Genomic DNA, 25,316 nt, shown 5'->3' with positions numbered 1-25,316 from the left:
ACGATAATTATAATAAACATTCGATAAATATATTTTTTTCTCTATAGGTATTTTTTTATTGTAACAATTAGCATTGTTGAATGTAGCGGATTATCCGAAGTAATTGATTGAGAAAAGGGGTAGCATTTAACTCGAAGTTGTTTTGTCAATGAATTCCCCGTTTAACTAATTCTACAATCTATCTGCACCAGAAGTATGTCGGAAGCTCCTTGACGGATGAATGTGCGGATAGAACAATAGCGTTGGCCAAAAATTAACGGCATTGTTATAACTTTGACTTCAGTTCTACGAGTCAAGCACAGTATAGATTAATTATTGCATATCTTTCTCACTTTACATACACCAACTTAAGTGCCTACACATTATGTAAAACTCTAAAATACTTTTTTATAATTTTTTCAAAAGATATTGCCAAATAAAAAAAAATCAATAAACCTATCAACAAAATATAGTTTTTATTTATCCCAAAAAATTACAAAAATAATTACAAGTGACTCAGTGATTTTTCAACTTATTCTTTTATTTATCATTATTTTTCTTTGTTCTAAAAAAAATTATTTACATGAATAGTGAATATCATCATAATTTTCTTCTCCTGATAATTCATCCTATTTCTCATTGAGTTAAAGAAAATACGGATAATTAAAAAAATACGAAACTAATGATAGAAAAGATTAACAAAAGACAAACGTGATTTAAGTGTTGATGCTTTTATCAATGTTCCAAACATACGTATTTCATTAGCATAAATTTTCAATAGAAAAAAATGTATTAAAGAACACATAGATTTTTTGTAATTAACGCTTTTATATTTTTCTTCATTATTTTTTTTATCCTGTTTTTTTCTACGATGTAATATTAACGAGTGATATGAATACACGGGGTAATTAAAAATGAGATTGCCTGTAGGCGATAAATTCTTTTAAGGGTTGATTCAACTTTGAGGGATAAAAGTATATACGTCACTGAGTTTTAATTTCTAGCATATTGTGTTGGATCTCTTGAGGAATGTGGAACATAAACAGGGGTGACCAAAATATACGGGGGTACGAGGGTAAATAAACGTACCCCTTAGTCGTCCTCGGGTTCCCTTTGATCGACGCAGGGGTACAAATCGGTAAAACTTGGACAATTCTCTACTAGAGGGAGCATTAGTCATTCGAGTTGTGGACTATTCAAATTTAAATATGGTAATAACACTTGGAATTAATTAATAGGAGTTTAAAGACAGAATGAAGGTAAAAGTATTTCAAGTTAATTTTTTTAAAAACAGTTTAGTTTATTTGAGTCGCACAAGACATACACCGTATCTGCTATATAATTGTAAGTCGATCGAGTAAAGTCCAAACGACTGATGGAAGTTTAAATTCAATTTCCAATTGTTCGGACTCGACTCAAAAACAACGTCATACTTAAATGCATCGGGTTGATGTTAATAATGAACTGATAGTGCGTAGGTATTTTCTTTATTGACCAAATAGAGTAAAGTCTAGGTTTAAAAATTCTACTAAAAACCTAGCTCAAGATATAATACCCTGAAGTGAGTATTTTTTTTTATTACTGTCCAATCATACCATCATTTTTATGTCTACAATAATTGATTTATTTTTTTTTTCTATTCTTTTATTTCATCGATTTGTTCAGTAATAATATTTGCCCCTTATTTCTTCATTCTTTTTTATTCTTATTTTTTATATTTATTATTTAATTCAATTATTTTTCATGGTTCTTTACTATGCTTATTTTAATTTTATTTTTCGGAGTAATTATCATTGGATTCATTCTGATACCCTGTATAAATATACGCAGGAGACGATAGAACGAGAAAAATTATTAATTACACATTTTGAAAAATAAACTGAGTTTCAAAAAGTATATTTTGAAGTAAAAAAATGATAAAAAAAATTTATAGATATTTTTTCTAAGTAACTGGACAGTTAAATAATCTCGTTCTATACTGCTTCACTGACGTTGTAAATATTTGTAATATATTTAAAGGTACAATAAGGTAAGAAGGAAGGATTCTGTTGGTTTCATAAATAGTTTTATAAGTAATAATGAAAAAACATTGTTCATTTCTAGTGCATAGAGATAAATGAGTAAAGTGTATTTTTGAAGAAATAAATAAAAATAAAATTTGAATTCAATAGATTATTTCATACGTTTATTTTCCGAGTACACACGCTAAAACTGCCAGCCATAGTGATCTCTTTCTTATTGTTTATTCAAAAATTATGGAAAAATGAAATAATATTAACATAGAGCGACTTATGTGTGCAGGACTATTTTTTGTTTTCCTGTTTTATTAAGCTCAAATATGTAAGTATATGACTAATTGTTAATGTCGCTCCTTCATATCAGACATTACAAGTGTTCTAGGGGCAGTACTATTATTTACAATACATTATCAGGTTTTATAAACAGGGTCTGGTTTGTATGTATTACAGAATTTTATCTAATAAATTCTCATTCTCTCAACTAGATAACGAGATTGTGTGAATAGTGTATTTTATTTAAGTGAATTCAGTTGTATCTTTTTGTATTATTTTTCTTTAAATCTAGAACCATACACGTCTAACATCGAAAAAACTATGTGATATGAGTGATTTTTTTTTCTTTCTTATTACATTTCAGCAGTCATTTATAATAACATACACTCAAATCATCATTCAGTCATTTCATTTCTAAATCACACTTACACTGGGTTTTATTTTTTATTTCATTTTAATAATCACCTTATTGCCTAAATTTTTTAGGAACAGTTTTCTTTGAAAACGTCTACAACGACAAAAAAATATCTCCCCCATTCGCAATAATATTATATCAACGCAAAAAATCAGCTATCTCAATGTACCTCAGTCTTCGGCGAGAAAATAAAAAACAGAGTTGCGTCGGCTGCTCTTGCGTGCAGTTATAATGTGTTTTAAATCATTTTTACATTTTTTAAATTAATTTTTAAACAAACACACGATGGGGGTAAAACGCGTTTAATATCGGTTTTCGAGGAATCGATGCAATTTTTTTTTTAATTTTGCTCCATATCAATACTACGAAAATCGAGGCGAATCGCACGCTGTTGCTGCACGACAGCAATACTATCAACGAACTTAGTACAATAATAAATAATCAAGGTAATAATAGCAATAGTAATAATTATAATAGCAATAATAATAGTAATAATAACATAATAATAACATAATAATCATAAGAATAATAATAGTACCAATAATAACGTTCATTTTTTTTCAAGTACGGAGTGAACTCGAGGAAATTATTAATTACAATTAATTAATCGTCATTATTCTGATATCAATTTTGATATAATTGATTATTGCTCAAAAATACATAGTAAGATCTTACTTTTTTTAAACCTCGTGATCACTTCGACGATCATTTAAAGATCGGATAATAAACCTAGACAACTTTGGCATCTTCCTAACTTCTCAGACAAAACGATTTTCTTTATCTCTCGAATCGTATAATAATATTAATAACTAATTAAAGAATTAATTAATAATCAAATATATATGAAAATAAAATAAATGTAGCGTTGCGCCTCGTGACCATTGTTATCAAGACACACTGACATTTGGAAGCAACGTAATAAAAGCTGATAAGTTAAATATACTATCAATAATGTATCATGATAATTATTGTTGTCTTAATAAGAATAATATAATACATTTTACATATTCCGCAGAATTATTTTTTTTAAACAGGATGCGGTTTTGAATTTATTATACAAGAAAAAAACGTTTTCCTCTCATTAACTAATTCGCTCACACTTCGTTACAATATATTACCGTTATACAATATATATTTATATATTATTAAATAAATAATCTTTAATGCGATAATAAAGTTTGCTATTTCGTGTTTTTTTTACGTCTTTGTGTATATATAATTTATATCTGTATTTATATATTTATATAGATTTATTTATTTCATTTATATTCATATTTATATTCACATGTATACGCTTCGTTTTTCAGATATTTATAATTATTTATATTATTAATTAATATAATTCTTTAAAAGCTGGCTAAAACTTTACCAGTGGTAACCATCAGTTCTCGTTGATTATTCGTTTGAGTAGTCATTTCATTATTTTATTTGACTTGGTTCTTTTTTTTATGTTCATCCGATACTGGAAAGAAGAGCCTGAGGCATATTTGCACGTTGGCTTCTCCAGAATCAATGAGGAAAGTATCATTGCAATCCTCGGAGCTCATATGGACGTATTGATCGCCCTAATGTGGTATTGATTATTCACAGATGAAGGATAGCGCTTCAGGTATCACCCCGACTATCGCATCATACTGACAAAGGATCTGAAAAGGATTAGTAAGTCCTCTGATAACAGATCCTTAAAATTTTTTCAGTAAACTGTATAGGGAGGCCGATGCGGCCACAGTGGCGGTATAGGCGGCGGCAAGCTGCCATTCCAGGATCAAGTGTCCTTAGTACTAAGCGAAGAATCTTCATCTTGACTGCCAGGATAAGGGAGACCTAATTTAGGTCCTTGTTGAACAACAACAACACACTTTCTCATGTGCTTCTCTAAGGTACTGGGCACAGAAAATGGCATTTCGCAAAAGCGACACTTGTAAGTATCTTTTCCATGTCTTCCATGTGTTTTCATATGCCTCGTGAGCTTGGAACTCTGTGCACATGCGTAGGAACATAATTCACATTTATATGGCTTTTCGCCTGTGTGTGATCTCCTGTGGACTGTTAAGTTTGAGCAGTTTTTGAATACTTTACCACAGAATTCACATGTGTCATTCCTACCGTTTCGTTCCTTTTTTAAGAGAGGACTTGGTAGACCTTGGAGAGATAAACTTGATGTTGCTGCTTTAGAAACTTTGCGGAATTCACTATTTTCGAGGTAGTGCGGACTGGGCAGCCATAGTCCGCCAAAATCCGGCCCAGCTCGTGGAAAACCCTGACCAGAGAAAATATTTGCGGTTGCTGAAGAATTGAAGTTTGTTGGTGAGAGGGCACTGTCTTTCTCTTTGTTGTTGTTCAGTGAGTTAGTAAGGTTCGAGGGAGATTCGGTTTTCAGAAAACCACCTCGATGATTCTCCTGAAGCGCTTGTCTGTAAGCTTCTGAATACTGTGCAATATTGTTGAGGCCAAACTTCTCCATGAGGTCACCAACTAAGCTAGGTTTTTGTTCTACTCTTCCACTACTCTCTTCGCTGCTTTGCCCCTGTGTTGTACAACTTAAATCTTCCGGAGTATTTTCCTCAACATCTGCACGAACTTTCTGTTCATTTTCTTCTGCCTCATCAAGATCCATGTTCTCATCACAACTAGAGCCATCATCAGGAACTGTTTCAACACTTCCTTGAGGACTTGCTGGATTCATTGACTCCTGATGTTCTTTCCTCATATGCTTCCGAAGCTCAGAATAATTCGCAAGCTCGACTTCACAGACTTCACACCTGGCGATGCCGGAACCATCCTGAGTCGACTCTTGAAACTGTCTTTCCTTATCCTGATGACACCTGCGATGAACAATAAGGTTAGATTGGAACCTAAATTTTTTATCGCAGACTTCACAAGTATAAACAGTCTCGGAAGTATCTGCGATAATTGGAGTGGACGCAACTGGTGGACTAGCCTTTTCACTGTCCGTTGAATTATTATTGTTGTGACCAACTGGACTCTGGTTGTAGCAAGGTGGAGAGTTTTCCTTCTGGGTTAGACTGTGAGCAGTAAGATTTGTTGGATTCGTTGATGCTGGACTTGTGACAACATCGACTGAATGCTGTTGAGTTTGTTGTTGTTGTATACCAGAGACAATTGGCGTTGGATTGGAGGGGGGATTTGTTGGAGCCGCGCCTAAGGACGGGTTAGCGAGGCTCCTTAGACGCGCCGAATAAAAATCCAGGTTCGCTTCAAGTTGAGGTGCATGTCCTTGACCAGTTAATCGACCATGTGATAATTCAGTCAGATTGGCAAGGTTTCTTGCATTGTTTAATGTGTCGAGTGAACTTCTAACCAACGAGTCACCTAGATTTAGACCATCCATTGCTCGCAACGGATCTCCGAGGTTTTGAAGATTTCTTGTAGCTGTTTGAAGGTCTTGGAGTCCCCGATAACCAGCTAAAGGGTTTAATGCTAAAAATTCTGGCCTAAACATTGGAGGAAAACTTCTTTCTAAGTGTTGAGGAAGCCTTAAAAAGCTATGGAGTGGATCTGCAACCAATGATGCTGATGATTGTAGTTGACGACTACTGCTACCACTAGAACTGGTCCCACCAGAAGAATTGGCTGCTGATGAGCTTGATGATTTTCCACTTAGATTTAAATGGTTCGGTGGACTCAAGTGATGAGAGTGACTAGGTGTTGGCGTTGGTGGACTTGGAGCTGGTGTATTTGATGATGAATTTGCTGATGAACTTGATGCTCCATAAAGTCGTGCTCCATGTACACTTTGTGCATGTTGAATCAATTCCCAAGCTGAATTCAAACGCCGTGAGCATTGAGAACACTGAAGACATCTTGGCTCTGTAACAAAAGAATGAAACAAAAGTTTTATTATTCTTGTGACAATCCATTTATCTAAAATATATCATAAAATATCATTTCGAGTCACCAATAACTTCCCCAGTAATTTTCTTGTGAAAATTGTTGTTCGCCGATTGAATTCCTAAGTTAAGAGAAAACGCGCGTCTGTATCAAATTGCGTCTTCACATGTGCATCGTGTTATATATGAGCAAAAGAAAAAATTTGAGATGAGGGCGAACTTAAAAATAATATCAACGATGCTGAGATAAGAATAGAAAATTGTCGGGGGTTGTGAAACTGACCCTTAACGACGTTTCGTTCCGCACTGCGGCTAAGATCAGGGGTTTTTCACCATCGAAAGACAGTCACGATGAGACGGGTTTTGAATTTCAATGTTTTTAATCCGAGAATATCAGATTTTCAGCCATTTTTCACGCCCCTAAAAATCCATAACTATTTCGTAGGGCATTGAGGCGAGTGTCATCAAGCAATCACCCCTCGGATAGTGCGAAATGGACCCAATATGTGATAAACCCCCAAGGCTTATATTAAAATTATCATTGAATAGTGATTTTAATTTTTACATTTCATCCAAGCATTATTATTTAACTGAACAGCTGTCTGACCACATTATTGTTTACTATATATCCTATTTCAAATATTTCAAGAATTAAAAATTTTTTTTTATTTACTTACTTCTTTTTATTTGACAATAAAAGTTAACAAATAATACTTTCAGTCTTTTTTTGAATATTTGTTATTCTTTTATCTATTAATCTCAACTTTCCATGAATTAATTTAAGTTATAGAGACGTTGGTAAGATAAAAAGAGAAGTCTTTGACTATGAATCAAGCTTTTTTCTGGAGTATCCAAATGTTTCGTTGTTGAAGAAAAGGATAAAGGTAAAGAAGAAGCCGATATAAAGAATAAAAAGAGAAAGAGAGGTAGGGTGGTGACGAGATAAAGAGATCCTAATTGGAACGTTCCTCTCTTCTTTTGGATTTCTTCAGACGTATCGGATAATCTTTGTGCTTCAGGGAGACTCGAAACGACCGTCTTAAAGTAGTCTATCCCGATTGATTGTAATTTCTCGAGTGGTTCGGTAAGGGGGAATATATAAATCGAATTGATTTGGCAAATCAGAAGAAGAGTGATAGAGTCTATTGTTTTCCTCTAGAAGTTATCACATTCTCCGTTTGCTTTATAGTTGGTTTGTTATATTTTTAATTCAATGGGAAAGTCAAAAAATGCCATATTCCATTTGAAAAATGTTCCCTCGAGAAAAAAAAAGAAATACTGTCGAAAGAGTACCGGAGTCAAGAAGATAAGCAAGTATCCGAGTACTATAAAGGTGTATCGATTCGCAGGCTTTCATATGCAAACTTTGTGGGTGGCCATCCTTCAGGATTATTTCTCTCTCCGTCACTTTTCTTTTCTTTTGCCAACCCTTAACTACTTTATTATTCTACGCATCAGAGAGTGCGGCCAGCAATGAATTTAAAATTTTTTATCTACAAGAAAAATGGAAAAGTAAATAAATAAATATATTAAGGATTTGTTTTTTTTTTTATAGAAGAATAAAGTAATTTAATTTTGCTGGTGAATATTTTTTATAGTTGTTTATAAACATAGAAATATAATAAAATGATGTTGAATACGAATGGAAAAAAAGTAGAGAGAAAAAGAAGGAGATACAGTAATCGAAACTCAAGGACTTTTTATTCATAGCATCATGAAAGTTTTACCGCGGTGACCGGGTGATTTTCCCTCCAAATTGCTCGACAAATTGGCTCGAGAGACGTTTACGAGTTAATCGTTTGGAATGGCATTGTTTAACTATATAAAATCATCTTGCAAAAAGCTTCTTTTTCTAAACTTTTAAAACTTGTAGTATTTTTACTTTACCTATTTTCTTTCTCATGCAATCATAAATACCGATTTAAAATCGATTTTAAAAGTATACTCAAACATGTAACTGATAGTAGAAGCAGAGAGCAGCAATAATCTTGGCTTCAGGCGATTTTCACGTATGGACAAAAGGTAATTTGATGTCAAACGTTCGTCAACAATATTAAAATATCGATTGACTAACGTATGCGACGTATGCACTTTGTCCATGCACAATACAAGGGTGCACATATGATATAGGGATATACATCATCTGTATCTCAATGGAATAACTTGCAATTTTTTTCCGTAATTTCTTGATTAATTTGCTCATGAAATTGCACTACATAACTTCGGTTAAAGATTTTTTTTATAATTAAAAAATGAATTCGTTTTCTCATTTAACGCGGTGAGTGCGTTATTACTTTTGAAGAATTGAATAACTTTTATTTGAACACCAACATATTATGTGATTCATGTTGCCAAGTGACCACTTCTTTTGTCACAGTCGTCACCACCATGTAAAAAGGATCGAAAGAATAATGTTCTCTCTCGTCAACCGCAAAATCCACGAGAACTAAACCAACCAAAGCTATTATATTTTCCATAATGGTAAGTCGTAGAACAATAAAAAATTAACCATAAAAAATCAGTATTTTTACTTGTAATGTAACTATTCAACATTCACTTTCTAATAAAGAATAAAAATAAATGAGTAAGTTGATTTTTTGTTAGAAAATTCATGTTGTTTGTGTTATTTTTATTTGGTCTAGTGTAAATCTTGTTGTGGAGTGTGAGGAAGCCAAGGGCATGCTGAGAAAAACGAGCAAAAAAATAATATAAGAAGGATAGAAAGAAATAAACTACGAACAAGTCCGGAGATACAGGCAATTCGCGAGCAATTCTCAGTAGCGCCTCCAGCTACCAGGGAGTCCGGACATCTTGGTTGAGGGTTTGGGTGACGATAAAGAGGCGGAAAAGCACACATAGGGAGAAAACCGCTTGGCCGTTTCCCTTGCGCACAACTCACGTCATATTGAATGGCGTGAATTAATATTCTAGCTAGACAAAAGTGACAGACATATCAAATCTGTATTTCTTAAAGGTTGACAGTGTTGCAAATTTGACATAGGAATCATATTTGATCTAAGGGAAATATTTCTTTTTATCTATCAAAACACTATTTGTATATTCTAATATTTTATTAAAAATCTAAACGTGGGCTTGCTTCAAACGTTTATCATCAAGATTCTAATTCTTAAAAATCGATCATTTGACCTTTTAAAAAATTTTAATATTTCACACATTAACTTTTGTTCGGTAGATTAAAAAAATTAATTTATTCAATCAAAGATGAATGAAGATAAAGATATAAATGATAGATAATTTAGAAAAAAAGGATCTGTAGATTTATATGCTAATGTATGACGAAACTGATAAAAAATTAATTTCCATTTAAATATGAAGTTTAAAAAATATTTAGCAAATCATTGATTTTCGAAGTATTCATTGGTGTTTTTATGTGACGATGAGTTTGATAGTTTAACCATTTTATAGAGATAAAGATAGACTACGAGAGAATCTGGCTCGTGCACACCACGTGTCCTAACAATAGGAAGACTCTAATTGGGCTGATGAATCTGGATGGCGATTCGTGGTCATAAAAAAAGTGGACAAAAACGTCCGAGGAATTAGAATAGGGTGTCAGTTGTGCTTGGACGAGTTGAACAAGACAGAAACACGCCAGCAGACTGTCTCATCGTTAAAGGGTTAAATCCGGATCCTCTTGTTCAATCTAGAAAAGAGATGAAGGGGAGTCGCAAAAGGGGTGGAGGAGTGACAAGTCGTTAGACTTAGTAAGCTGATCGTCATGAAATTTTTTAAAAACTTTTGCTAAACTTACAATAAAAAAACACTTGATTTCAATCATATATCAGCATTGGGATTATCTAGATCTTATGTCAACGAGGAATTTTGGTGATTTTTGGTAAAAACAATTCAACAGATTGGCATAAAAATTTCTTTCGACACCCGCACATGTTCCTGGACAACATGACAATATGTAACCCCCGTGAACATGAAGGGCGATTGTTGCTGGCCAGTGTGTCACCCCCCTGGGCCTGAGCGCTTTAAATTCAAAAAATCGAATCTGCGGTACTATTGTTCGTGACCATCGGACCACATATCAAGCGATCATGTGAGCAGAAAGCTGTTGTATTACTTTCCACGATTTTTTTTTTTCGTTTCTCCCATTGGATATAGACTACCCTGTTGCGATTCTATTGATGAAGAACACGTGTCGTGCATGTTCTCGTTGTAAAAAGTAATCTCTTACTATCAAATTTGTCGATGTAAATCTCCGTTATGTATACTCTTATTGATAATATCTTTATCATTTATTTTATTGCGATAATAAACAATATTATGTTTGAAGTAAATGTACCAGTTTACAAATCATTTTAACAAGAATTATTTTGACAGTTGCAATTTTTAATTCTGATTTTTTTTTTCTTTTTTTAATAAATGAAAATAATCTTTCAATTTCAAATATTTATCGAATTGAATAATAAATGTTTCATTAAATAAAATGAATATAAAAAAAAAGGTTTCGGCATTTACTGATACATTTACTTAAAACACACATTTAGGTAAAAAGAAAGAAAAAGGGATAATTATTTACCGGAATTGACAGTGTTGGTATCAGCATCGACCGATTCGGTCTTAGGTTTCTTAGGTTCTTCTTTGTCTTCCTCAGTACCTTCAGTACGTCTCTTAGGAGTTGAACTGGCACTCGCTCTGAGTTCAATCGGACTTCCAGTATCTGGTGCACTTCCTTGCGGCGTGGGTGGACTTTCCACCCTTCCAACTCGTTTGTTTATCGGCGCAGATATGCTTGGAACTGAATTGAGTTTTTCTTGATCGGTAGACTTGAGCGTGAGAGCATCTTCAGGGTCTGAATCCTCGTGAGCTGTTATCGGAGGAGGACTATGACACCCTTGTAGACTACTCCGACAGTGGTTGACTTTATGCTCGATAAAGCGAACTATTTCGCCGAGAGGGTAAGATGCACGACAGCCACCACACTGGACAGTGTCTGGAGCTATTGTTCCTTGCGATGGCTCCGCTGAAAAAAAGACATTTTAATAGAATTTATCAATTAAATAAATAAGTAAATTAATTTCTTAGTGAAAAGTAGAGAATTAATTTAGCGCAATAAAAGTCAGAATAGGGGTAATAAAAATTGAGCCAAGAGCTATCTCATAGCGGCTGTGATTCTCAGCTGAATGTATATAATTCACTATGAAGCTCTTTGGCCGCAGAGAGGTCCCGAGGTCACCCGCAGACGTAACAATTCACTTTTAGGGGCCCTCTAGGCGCGTTGTAGTATAGCCTGGTGGTCCGTTATATCCTCAACATATATGGGGAAGAAACGTATTAACATAGAGATTGGCAGAAGTTCATATATCGATCTCCATCCCACATCACAAGCATTCTCATGTGAACAAGTTGGCAGAATAGAAAAATATCATACAGAAAAAGAATATTTGTATGCATGTAAATGTAATGAATATTTTGTTTTACATATATTTTCATAAAATATCTAATATCATTCTTTTTATTTACAAAGTGAATTTAATTATTTCTGAATGGTGAGAAATAATTTGAATAAACAAATCTGTTAAACAACAATTGTATAAAAAGTTATGAAGATAGACTATATCTCTCACTAATAAAAGTTTGAGTGAATTATTATTGAGTTTAAATAAAAAAGTTCAGCATGAAAATCTTGTTATGCTTAATTATTCATTATCCTCTTTACATAATTTTGAATATATTTTTATAGACAAGTGTCGACAGATTGTTTTGGGCGGAGCCTTTATCATTGACTTTAAAGTCCATTGCGCAAGTTGGACTTGAAGCCACTCCTTTTTGGACCTTTTGCATTTAATTTTTTTCCCCACATGTCAAACTTGTCATACACCTCCACAACGACAAACCAGAATGTGGATCTTCTGATTTAAATAGTGCATTTATTTTCTTCCTAAAAAAAGAACTTCGTCGAAGAGAATAAGGATGTGAAAATAAGAGAAAGAATATGTGATGATGATGATGATGGACTCAATAGTAAAGTCTTGTGGTCCGTTATACTCGCCTACGATTCAAAAGCGCTCGGTTAGAAATGAGAGACGCGCGACCGGTCGTTAACGACAAAAGGCTTTTGTTTTTTCGGGGGCAGATGTTGGCCTCAGACACACACACACACACACACACAGTTTCGTAATACAGGGTAAGAGCTAAGAAGAACGACACACGCGAGCGAGTGGTTTTAACCCTCTCTTCACAGTAGCGACGATACGAATTCCAAATGAAGAGACATCCGCGTTTATACCTGCAGGTATATATCATGAACCTAAAGGTATGATGGACGATAATTATTATTGATGACAAATAAATGTAAGAAAAATCGTAAAATTCACAATAGGTGGGAAAAGTAGCGAAAGAAGAGAATAACAGAGAACTGGTAGTGAATGAAGACATTTTATGCTATGAAGATATATCAAGGATTAATGTCTTCGATGAGAAAGGAGTGGAGATAAAAATCAGCCGGAAGATGGAGGCTGTACTTTGCTACCGAAGCGACGGGAAATCATATCCTGAGTATAAATAGTTATGGACAAGAGGGAACGTTATTGTTGAGATAGAGAAGCAAGAGCAAAAAAGTAGTGAAGCGACGGGGACAAAACGAACGCCAATATGTGCCTTCTGGTCTTGAACAACCCAACATAATATACAATATTGCCAAGCGAATATAAGTTGGATTGCTTACAAATTGGCCCATACATTCGTAATATACTTCAATCATTTTCTATCGATATGTTATATTTCTGTAATTTCATGGATACTTTGCCATACTATTGAGAAATGGTTGATCTGCTTAAAAAATTTTATTCCAACCATCAATTAACTATATTTCAATTTTTTATTTGATTGAAAATACAATAATTGATGGATTTTTTTCTCGAATTTGAGCTTTTAGTGAATGAAATATTTTATCAAAAAATAGAGATGATTAAAGTAGTAGAGTTATTGGACTTTGGATCTAAAAATGTTAAAAAATGTTATACGAAATAACAGATAGAATATATGTGAGGTAATAAAAGCTCAAGTGAGAGAAGATCTGGTATCTTGAAAATGTCCTGAGGCATCGAGCTTGTTAGGACGTTCGTCCTGTCAAAACGTCCAGAGGACACATTGAGCAATCGAATTACGATCATCCCCGGGGCTCGTCCCGGTCGAAACCAATAATTCTATTATCCATTAGTATTGAGTCGCACCAATTTCCTCCAAGTTTCCCTGCCCCTTCAGTCATACATCCAACGCAAGTCAAGGACTGGGATACCCTCACGAGACGAGAGTATACAGCCATGTGCACGTACATCAAGGTATACTTCATTGAAATTACTCGTTGAAGAAAGCATAAAAAAAAAAAATAAATAAAAAGAGAAAAATCCAATAATTTAATTTGATTTAGTGATTGGTAGCAACCAATCATCAATTTTTCCACTGAAACATGGTAAGATGTGGTTGGTAAAATATTTATGTTGGTAAAAAATTCTAAGACGTAAATACCAACCGGTGTATCTGGATCTGTTAGCCGCCATGATGAAGACAATTAAATAAATCACAGTGTTAGCACTATAATTTTCACACACAATCGATTATTAATGAACATAAATAATCGAAAATGAAAAGAAACAAGGATCACTACATGACGTGTTTTTTAAATGTTTATCGACCCCTTCGTAACCGAAAATTCGCTTAGATTGAAGGCATGGGTCTTGTTTGGTCCATGCTTGGAAGCTGACTGGCGAGGACTTAGTGGAAGGGGGCTGGGCCCCAAGTAGGATATCAGAAGAATAGAATAAGGACCCTCATATGTTAGTTTCTAGCGCGCGCGCACATTTGTGCCAGAGAGTTCTTGATTCGTAACATAGGGGGAGAATGAATTTTTATATAGGAAAACCGACCTCCTTTCTCCAACTTTTTTGTTGATATCTCTCCTCTCTTTCTCTGTGTCTCTTCTCAACCCTCTCGGACCTTTCTCCGTCAGGGGTGATGGTTTTTTTTCTACGATAAACGTCGTCGTCGTCGGTTCCCCTTTTCTCAACTTCATCTCTACCCTCTCTTGGTTTGCGTTGTCAGGCCTTCTTCTTTCTCGACCATGACGCGAAAACGTGCATGAACAAAAGAAATGCGATGGCTGCCCAGCCGTTTTTCCCAAGCTCCACGTGAGACATGCTCAAAAACGACGACAAAAACTGCAGTACGTTGGCCGAATCAGGATGCGAATTCGTATAAAAAGTATACCTGTACCCTGGGAGATTTTTTATCGAAGGATTATTTCTGCTTCCTAACACTTGGTTAGATCTTCTGGTCCAATTTTTGAATAACTTAACATTTAACTGATCGCTTAAGTTGTTTAAAATATTTTTATTACTTTAAGCATTCATTTTTATCGAATGTTAATTTTTTTATATTGTTTTTTAAAATAATCAAATCAATTTAAATTATATATTTTTTATTGGCTGAGTTTTTTTTTATATTAGAACCAGATGGATGATTCAGTCCAAAAAAAAATTTTATGTGAGAGTAAATGAATGAATTTTATTTTATACCTAGAAAATTATAATTAATCTACATAGTCAAATTAGAAATGATATAATAAAAAAGAAAAAAATCATTTTTCAAAAATGTTGTATTGTATAAAAAGTTATAATTAAAGAATGAAAAATTATTTTACTCAAAAAAAAAAAGAATAAAATGAGGGTTAAATGAATGAAAGAGCTTTCCTGAAATTGGCCTTCTCATGACACCCACATACGAATGAATATGCTTACAGGTTCCACTTAATCAGTCAATGGAACTAAAATTATCGGAATAATTAATCCTCACTGAATAATTATATGAATAGTAAATGAGATCATTTTAGAAATAAGCATGGGACAATTTCCCGGGTAGATGAACAAGCGGATATAAAATAAGTCAGTGAGACGGCGAGAATGATTTAGTTGAAGAAAATGCCACTCACTTCTTACTTATGAAAAATATAAATTCTGGTTCTCACGGATTTTGAATGGACGTTTTCGCTCCATATGCGTATCGTGGGAGGATCTAGCCATGAACGAGTCTTTTGTATGACAACGACGTGCAGGACATTGTCCATTGAGTACGCTTGGTAAAAACAGGTCCTAGAAACTGACCTGTCCCCCCTTGGGATCTTTTCAAGACGTTTAGGTGCAGCACAGCTTCACGATATTATTCCCTTTTGAAAAACCCCTTTCGTGATTTTTGATCAAAAATAAATCATGTGCGGTACAGTTATGGTCTTTCCAGGTGTTCCAACTGTGATGCTTTCACCTTATATACTTATACTCAATCCTTCCAAAATCAGTTCTCACGGATTTACTTTTACTTCCGTACACCCGCAATATTAATTTTCGTATCACCACATGTACTTTCGTGTTTATGTACAGACATACTAGAACATCAACGTTGGCTGAATATATTTGTTTCGAAATTTATTGTGTTTCTTCATTTTAACCATGCCTGAGGACAATGAAAAGTGCAGAATAAAAGCGGTTATAGTGTTGTGTACACTAGAATGAGGTTGGAACGCAGCGAATCGCAAAACTCTGGGACATTGTGTTGTCCAGCACCGTTACTCGCGCTGCTTAATTAGAAGCTTCTATATATCCCAGCGCTCGTTACATCATTCAAAACATTCCCTTCTACACAAAATTCGCGCGCAATAACCACGCATTTGCAAAACATCCAGCGTAAACTTTTAATAAACCCCTCCACACTGACAACCATCACACTATGTAAGCAAGGGATAATTAACGAATTTTAAATGCTAAAATATTTTGTCCACTAAAACAAACTGTTTTACATTTCATACTTATTGTTTTTATAATTACATTTATATACTATACATGGTTTTAGATTATTAACGAAAAAGACTTTGTATAATCAAGAAAGTTTAATTTTTTTGTTTAAATAAGTACTAATTATACTGTAAAATGATATGTTTACCCTCACGAATACTTTCTCAGTGACCCAAAACACTTCTGACCAAGACCTGCTTGTCGTACCAGGCTCGCCTGAGTCATGCTTGGACACGTTTGACTTATTCCTTAGAATCTTGCGTATGGTTCTTGTTGAATGAAATGAAAAAGATCACTAGTTTACAAGTTTGGATTGTGTTATCGATACCGGAAATTTTGAGTGACATCAAGGTCGGATTGTTGTAATAATTTTTTTTTAAATTATAAAAACTTTAAAATAATTATAAATTTCAAGAAAAATTGACAGATTAAGAAAAAAAATTGATATAATAAATTTAATGAAATTTTCAGAGTAGTCTGACCTCTATTTTTGAATGATAGGTACATTAAATGAATTATCTAGAAGCGATTAATATAATTAAGAAAAACAAAAAAAAATCTTTACAAATTACATCTTTCTATGCAAAATTCTGAGTATAATTGTTTAAAAAAAATAATTTGTTGAATAATTTAATTAAATTAATATAATTAATGTTCAAAATTCATCGAAAAAATTTAATTTGACAAGATTAGACAAGTATTAATAAATGTATATCGATTTATGTACTAAGAATATGTCGATAAACTAACAGGAACTCACGCTACATTTTTTTTTTTATTTTTTGTTTAAGTTAAAGGTCTGCATTACTTCTAGAAAATTACCCCCTGTAGAATCTTACTACGGCTGGCATTGGTCCAATTTCGTACAATAGTAACGTGGAGTTACTATTTCAAAAAATATTTCCAACAGTGTTATTCAATAGATATGAGCCAATCGTGTAATTGCAATGGCCGAAAGTGTAAATCCAATGAATGTATTTGCTTATTGCATTTTCATTGTCCATATATTTTATTGGATAACCAGTTTCATTTGAAAATTGAAAAAAATGGAATTAAAAGCCTTTAATATTAAACAAAAACGTTCATAATAATTTAATAACGTAATAGGATGTAATGTAAATAACTGAGGTGTGAAAAACAATTGAAATTAGCAATAATATGAAGTGGATTGAATTGATTGATTGAAAGCTACAAACAAAGTAAATTAATTTAAAGTACGGCAAATTCTGAATAATGGTTTTATTTATTAAAGCATTTTTTTATCGTTAATGATTAATTGAAAATTTTTGATTAATTATTGTCCGTGTATTTCATTCCTGAATAATTTTTTAAATATACACCTTAAAGCAATGATTAAAACATTAATTAATGAAAAAAACTTCATAAAGTTGAGCAGAAGATGAAAAAATGAATTTCGCAAGGTTTCGAGTAATTAAAAAAATGTCTTATTTGATAAGAGAAGAATAAATTAATGAAGGAAAGAAACATATGATAAAATAAGAACATAATGTAGCAGGATGCATGTGAGGTTTACTGAAAATAATAATTAATCAAGCATAAGATTTTAAAGGCATCTGTATCGCGTGTTTTTTCCCCAAGCCAAGTGTACACTACTGTATCTTATGAACTTTTTTAAAATAACGAGCTTCCGGTGGCGGTGTGAGTTCCCATCAGTTGTGTTGGCGTATGGAGAGATTTTCCACGGACGCGAGATCTTTACGATCAGTTTCTGTTTCTATACTTTATAATACAAAGTTGCGGAATGTATGTGTGTATGTTATGTAGCATGCGGACGCGTCATATGCACGTGAATGCTAAGAGAAAAGTTTTTAAGAGGAAGATAGTATATCCCCAAGCAGGGAGAAAATCTAAAAACATCTCTTCGTAACCTCGGAGTTCCCCTGAACTTGGTCTCCAACTGTAAAATGTATTTATAGATGTCCGAGGGTTCGTATTTACACCAGAAGTTGATTTACATACACGCCCTACACCTACGGCCATTTCAATCTATAAATGAGTACACTGAGCCAAAAAACACCGCGTGGGATTACCAATTAGAATAGTCATTGATTGTTTCAATTGTCTATTTTCTTCATTTTCTCTTCTAACCTACTTACGATTATTTAGGCAATTTTTCATTCATTCCAATCACATTTATATCTATTGTTTTCTTTTTTTATATACCTACTATACAAGATCTCTAAATATCTACACTAATCGATCGAAATACTATTTGTTAATTATTATATAAACAATAATCTTTCATGTAGGAAGATTGATTTAATTGCTTCATTGATAATTCTTCTGCTGATAGAAATATTTATTCAATAATTATTTTATTTGATCAAGATTCTTATTGGTGTTAATGAAGTAAATATGAATATTTTCCAATTAATAAAGTACATCAATTCATTTATTGGGTATAACAAATTCATTCAACATCGCTAATTCTGTTATTGATTTAGCAGTTTCTTTTAACATCTAGAGATTTATTTTCAATATTAAATTAAATTACTAACTTCTAATTAAAAACTATGAATTGTTTTATAACTAAATAAATGTTTTGAATTTAATTAAAAATTTAAATTATTATTATTTAATTTATGACTCATCCCTTTCTAATATCGAAAATAATAATTCACAGATGACATCGATTTACGGCGTCATTTTTTTCTTTTCATTCGACAGAGTAGTAAATAAAAACGTGTCATGGAATAAAATATGAGTCGGTGACGGTTTATGTGTTGAAGGATAAAGGTCAATAAATGAGAAAAATGAATGTTTAATAATATAAAAATAGATAATTTGAAGAAAATAAAAGATTAACTTTAAAGGCAGTAGCAGGTACTCAGCAAAAAAAAAGAATAACAGGTACAAGGTGAGAAATGGGTCCAGTAATGGAGCATAATCGCATAAAGAGAGTAGGGGAAACACTTTACATCCTGGATTTAAATCCTGAGATGAAGTGACCCTTGGTCAGGTAGTTCAGAGATACATAACAGCAGAGGTGTCCCCCTTTTTACAGAACAAGTGAACGACCGACAAAGCGTGTATAATACGACCAAATCATTACTCGAAAGGCAGTTCGCACCTTAGAAGGAGGGTCCCTCGGACAATGGCGGACAATGGGCTTGGGAAACCGAGACTCTAAACAACATAAATATGTATTCTTTCCTTATTCTCACAACTTCTTGATATTTTCTGATGAATATATTCATTCTACCTCACACACGCACAGTGTTATAATACGCAATTTAATTTTTACTCTACTTTAAATATTATCAATACTACATTTTTTTTATGCATCTAAAAAATTTACTTCTATTGAATTACTCATTTAGCTTGTAATGCTTTGATATTATTACTTTTTATGGGAAGAAGTTGACTGCTGGAAGGGCCAATAACCCATCCCCAACAGAATTCGCGACTCGATGACATCGTAATTCAGGGGGCAATTGCCGGCCGCCAGATTGGGTAGACGATATACAGCCACGATACTGTCGAAAAGACTCGGATCGAGTCAAGGGAATAAACCCACCAGAACGAAAAACAGAAAAAACTTATTCCGTGAAAATTTATTAATTACTAACGATTAATTAATTAATTACAGCAAAGCTTTTAATTTACATAAATCAATTATTTTTATTTAGTTAATGATGATGTTTTTCTGAATATTTTTTATAAAAATTAAAAGTCAATATGAGATAATGAATCGATTTGAAAATCAGTGAATTAATCAATGACTTGTCTGTCATCGATAGGTGACGCCATCTGGGCAACAACCAACGAACAGGTTTGAAGTTTCCCACTCTTGAAAATAAATTTTTTATCAATTATTTCCAGTCTTCTGATATTTAAAATACCGGAATAGTCTAGATAAATAATATAGAGCATACATTAAGTAAATTGATAAACGCAAAGAGGAATGAAAAAATAAAAAAAACAGGCGAGAATGAGTTTCTGGTTGATTTTACCTGCGCGCGTGCTGAACCCTCGAGCGAAGAGGATGAGAGACAAAAAAGGGGTACGCCACGCGCCCGACGCCCGAAGGTTAATCTGAGAAATCAAGTCAAAGTAGTTTTTTGTCGGGTTTACGAGCATCGCAAGGAAGAAAAAGACACAGAGTGGGGAAGCTGCGGATGAAGAAAGAGATGAAGCGGAGAGAGAAGGGTTTAGAAGCCGGGATGCTTCAAAGACAATATTTAACGGATACACTAGGCATATGTCGCGCACGTGCCGACAGGGGCGCGTTAAACGCACTTTGTTTGCTAAATAACATCCGAGGAATATCTTGCACTCGCGGGCATATTCGGACCATCGGGCTAATTGATCTCGAGTGCTAAATGATTTTAATGCAGACACATTTTCTCTTTGACAAAGTGTTCCTTATTACTCACCTGCGTCGTTTATTTATCATTAAAAGCTCTGACACAATTGCTGTTGCGAGATACATAAATATTTTTTTTTTACACTATTGCATGTGAGATTAATTATACTCATTTATTAGTGGATGATATTCATCATTGATTCGTCAAGGGCTTTAATGTCTTAATATACTTAAAAAATACCCAAACATCTATTTTTATCGAATAGGAATACTACAACTTAATTTACAGACTTTTTTTAATTGACTACAAGCAAATTAATGTAAATAATTAAATCTTATTTATTTGCTAACTTTTGTGAATCAGAAACAAATCTTTTAGCTTTGTTTTTTCCAGTTAACAAATTCCAGAAATGTCTAAGATGACAAATTCGACAAATATTCAAGTTCATCACTTGTTCAAAGAATCAATGAATTTTTGTATTTTTATTTCGATTGATTCATACATCGTTAATAAGTAAATAGAGGAATAGTTGAGTGATAATGAGTGCAAGATGTTGCATCTTTTCTCCACGGCATCGTCGCGCAAACTAAAGAACCGCGTTGGTGTAATTAAGAAAACGAAGCTACCGCCGTTGAGGCGAAGGAGAAGAAAAAAAGAGAAACCAAGACAAGAGCAGTAGTAAGTAGATGAAGAAGAAAGAGAAATTTTCAGCAAAGAAGGGGATCTTTCAACTTGATGGGGGTGGAAAAGTCTAAAAACCGTGCGCATGACAATATCATGTCGCTACAGAATCTTTTATCGCTGTAGCTTTTAGTCTACTGATTTCTCTCTTTCTTATAAATAGTCAGAGCATTTCAAGAGATACTAATTAAAAATTCTACCGTCGATACTTTCAACAAGTTGCGTCTTACCCCTTTCATTCTTTTTCTTTTTCTAACTCTCTTTATGCAACCAACAAACAAATTAGCTTCTTTTTGTTATTCTTTGTTATACATATTATTACATCGTTTGTAAACTTTTATAAATACTTTTTTTTCGTTATTCATTTAACATCCGTCGCTTCCAGATTCAACACTTACTAAGTATTCAGGAATATTTATAATTAGTTATCATTATTCTCTTTAATATTTTTATCTACTATATTCTTCCAAATTATATTCATTATTTTATCCAATTTTATTCATTTTACAAACAAGGATAATTTAAATGATAAATGATGTTAGCAATTGTACAAGTATCAAATTGAAATTAATGTTAAAAAAATGAAGAAAAAAATTTAATGATATTCATTTAGCAGACAATTGAAACGATTAGACAAACTTTCAACAGATACATTTATGTTGAAGAATCCGTGCTATTAAAAACGAATTAAAATAACAAGAATATATTCTAGAGTGAAAAAAGTTTGTATTTTCTAATAAAAATATTTTACACGAGTTTCATTATTTAAATATCACTTAATTAATAAAATATTACTTTTCTTCTATATTCAGATATCTGTGACGATATTAATTACACAAAGTAAATAGTATGTAAAATATTTTTATTAGATTTTTTTGATTGAATAATTATAAATAAATAATAGGAAATAGTTATGAGTAAAATAAATAATAGATAAGTATAAATGATAATGATAAAAATTAGTTACCTTGAGCGATACGAACTGCAGGCATTTTGATCCTCATGTTGACGTTTTGGATTTTTGACAATCACTTTGAAACGAGGACAATTAGAATTGTCGAATAATATAATCTTCACGTAGACTTTGTATTTCTCTTGTGAAAGATGAGAAGTAACAGATTGTAGGATTCCTTAGAAAATTGATCACTATTTTTCCTTTTTTTTATTTTCGTTTCTCCGAACGTTTATTGACATTCACGGAGCCAATAAATAGATGAAAATTCATTTAACAATAAATTCACTGAATGTCTCTATGGTATTTTTTTACGACATAATTATATTTAAATTATATCACGTATTAATATGAAATGACATTCAACTCTTCATATAATACTTGTTTTATTTTTTCTTGAGCATATGATGTTGAAGGAGAACCATCAGATGAAGGAGCGCCACATGCTCGTGGGATCCTGTCCTTTATTCTGTTTTATGACCGTCTTCGCGGGTTTTAGGCCGCGGTCAAACAGCGTGACAATTTAAACTAACTGTCACATGTGTATTATTTGACATTACCGTTGATATCTCCATTGTCTTATGTATATTATTAAAATTTTCACATCCACCAATTAGGCATAAAAAATCAACAACTTGCCATTCACGAAAACACTTGCAACAAGTCTTGGATTTTATATATAAATAGAAAACAAACTTCTTCCTTAACAAACAAAAGAATGAAGAAAAATAAAACACTATTGGAAATGACAATCACTCTTCAACTTAGATAATTATTTTAAAAATAGTTATGAATCCATAGCAAAATCACACCACACTGACAAACAATTTTAATCATTTTTCTTTTTTCAATAATTTCTTGGTCTTGTCAAGGAATTTAAAAAAGACTTTTGAAGCCGTTAGGGCTATTTTGAAAGCAAAATATCGTTCGATTAACGAAATAATATCGTGGTAAACAATAAAAATATATTGGACGGTGTAATTATCGTACCACGCACATTTCCAAGAATATGTAAAATATATATTTAAAAAGAAATAATAATGTTTTTGAATCGCGAATCTTTCGTGTAAGGCAGATGATTCGTCACTGGTACTTGTGGTCCTGGTACGTCGGATGCTGGTGCTCCGGCGTGGACCAGCGGCGATGGTCCGGCATGGGTCGTATCTCTGAGTGGACTGTGCCGGACGTGCGCCTAGTCGTGGCGTTCAGGAGCTGGTGTCGGGCACTGCGCTCTGCTTCGGACGCGCTCGGCTCGCCTCGGCGCCAGACCGGACACCCCACGCGTCCTGGGGTAGTTTTCACCCCCAGAGTGGGGGTAACTCGGCTCGCGCATCGGGAAGCAATTCCTGTGAGAGCGAGAAAGGGATGCTGTGGAAATAGTGACGAAAAGAGAGTAGAAAGGAGACAAGGAAAAGACACGAGAGAGTGAGAAGGACTGAGAGGGAGAGAGAGAGGGAAAGGCGGGCATGCGGGATGCGAGAACAACCGAACATGAAAGACAACATGAGTTGAAGAGAGAGGGCCAAGTCGCCAACATGAAGAAGCAGCTGAGGAGTGAGATAACTAACGTGACTGTGAACCAGGAGAGAGGGTGACCTCGAGGGGAACGGGGATATCGTCCGCTGCTTATGGAGGGAGGCCGCGAGGACCGCGCGACGTACACAAGGGTGGGGAAGATGAACCGTGGACCGCGAATCATAGTGGGGAGCACTACACGCGTTTTAACTTTTAGATTGGAGATCACCAAATCCCGCCAAGACCAAACACTTGGATATGACACGTAGTCTAAATGATGTTTTTATGGTTTTTAAGAAAAATTTTATTTACACGTATTTCTTTATGATTCTCTATTTGTTTCAACGATATCTTTTTTTTTTTGCACGTAAATCATTTTGTTTTTCTTAGAGCTTTCAAATCATTCGATTATTTTAGTTACTTGGAATAAAATAAATATCGTATATTTCAGCTACAGCTATTATTATATATTCTAAACTTGAAAATTTTTGGTCATCTCCGGTATTTATTTTTAACTTAACAACACATTTACTAATAGACATTTTTTATCCAAATTTCAAATTTGAGTTACTTGAATCATTTAATATTTTTTCTTTTTATAAATATTTTGTTAATAAAAGTATGACTGTTATATTTTTGACAAACGAGTAATGTAATTGAAATGTCACAACTGATTCAAGTGGATCATTTTAACAAGATACATGTGCACTACTTTTATGGATGAAAATGAACTGAAACAATACAAGCAGAAATTTATTGATTAACTTTTTGAGTGGTTTTTTGTGATACTTTTTTATTACATGCAGTATAAGTGGATAATAATCAATATAAACGTGATATTGAAAGGGAAAAAATAAATATATTCTACTCTTAAAGATAAGACGGATAATTATCAGTACTTCATCTTTGATACCGACAAGTGTAGTCAAATGTTGTGTTAATGATTATGTTTTTAATTATCGCCGCCATATTTTTAATTTACTTTTTTATTTCCGTATTATTGATAAATATTTTATTATTGAAAAATACTATAAATAAATCATAATTCAGTCAATTGTTTTATGAGAAAATAATATAAAAAAAATTCAATTTTTAAAAAAAAATTATTTTATTGATATTTTCAAATAAATAATAAAAGTGTTTAATGTCTTATTGGATAAGATTCAACTTTAACAGCTGTTCTATTGTTGAATAATAAATTTTCCAATTTCACTCTTGACAATTTGTAAATGCGACAAACTCATTTTCATAATCCTTGATATGTGTTAAATATAGATTGCAAATCATGAACGAGCTAGAATTTGTTTTTGATAAGATTAGATGACAATTTAATACGTCAAACAAAGGCCGATCAAAAGTACATTTAGAAGTGACTTGTAATCAAAATGTTTCTATGATTTTAGAAACAAAATCTACTCTATTTTATTTTTTAACCAAATACTTTTTCCTAATCCTTCTCAAGTACCCTTTAATTAAGTAAAAAGAGCCG

General features: G+C 33.1%; 1 protein-coding gene across 1 annotated transcript; it reads right to left on the bottom strand.

Moving 5' to 3' along the window:
• Positions 1-3,229: 3,229 nt before the first annotated feature.
• Cph (Chronophage) lies at positions 3,230-22,953 on the bottom strand. Its single transcript, XM_035085956.1, has 3 exons — positions 22,328-22,953; positions 11,086-11,529; positions 3,230-6,516 (listed from the first exon to the last, which is right to left on the bottom strand). The coding sequence occupies exons 1-3, from the start codon at positions 22,362-22,364 to the stop codon at positions 4,451-4,453; spliced, it is 2,547 nt and encodes an 848-aa protein (XP_034941847.1). The 5' UTR covers positions 22,365-22,953; the 3' UTR covers positions 3,230-4,450.
• Between the last annotated feature and the right edge of the window lie 2,363 nt (positions 22,954-25,316).

This window comes from Chelonus insularis, unplaced genomic scaffold (assembly GCF_013357705.1).
Source record: "Chelonus insularis isolate UGA/USDA-ARS -01 unplaced genomic scaffold, ASM1335770v1 contig_3_pilon, whole genome shotgun sequence".
NCBI lineage: Eukaryota > Metazoa > Arthropoda > Insecta > Hymenoptera > Braconidae > Chelonus > Chelonus insularis.
Note: the sequence above shows the minus strand (reverse complement) of the source record. Positions and strands in the feature narration are given on the sequence as shown.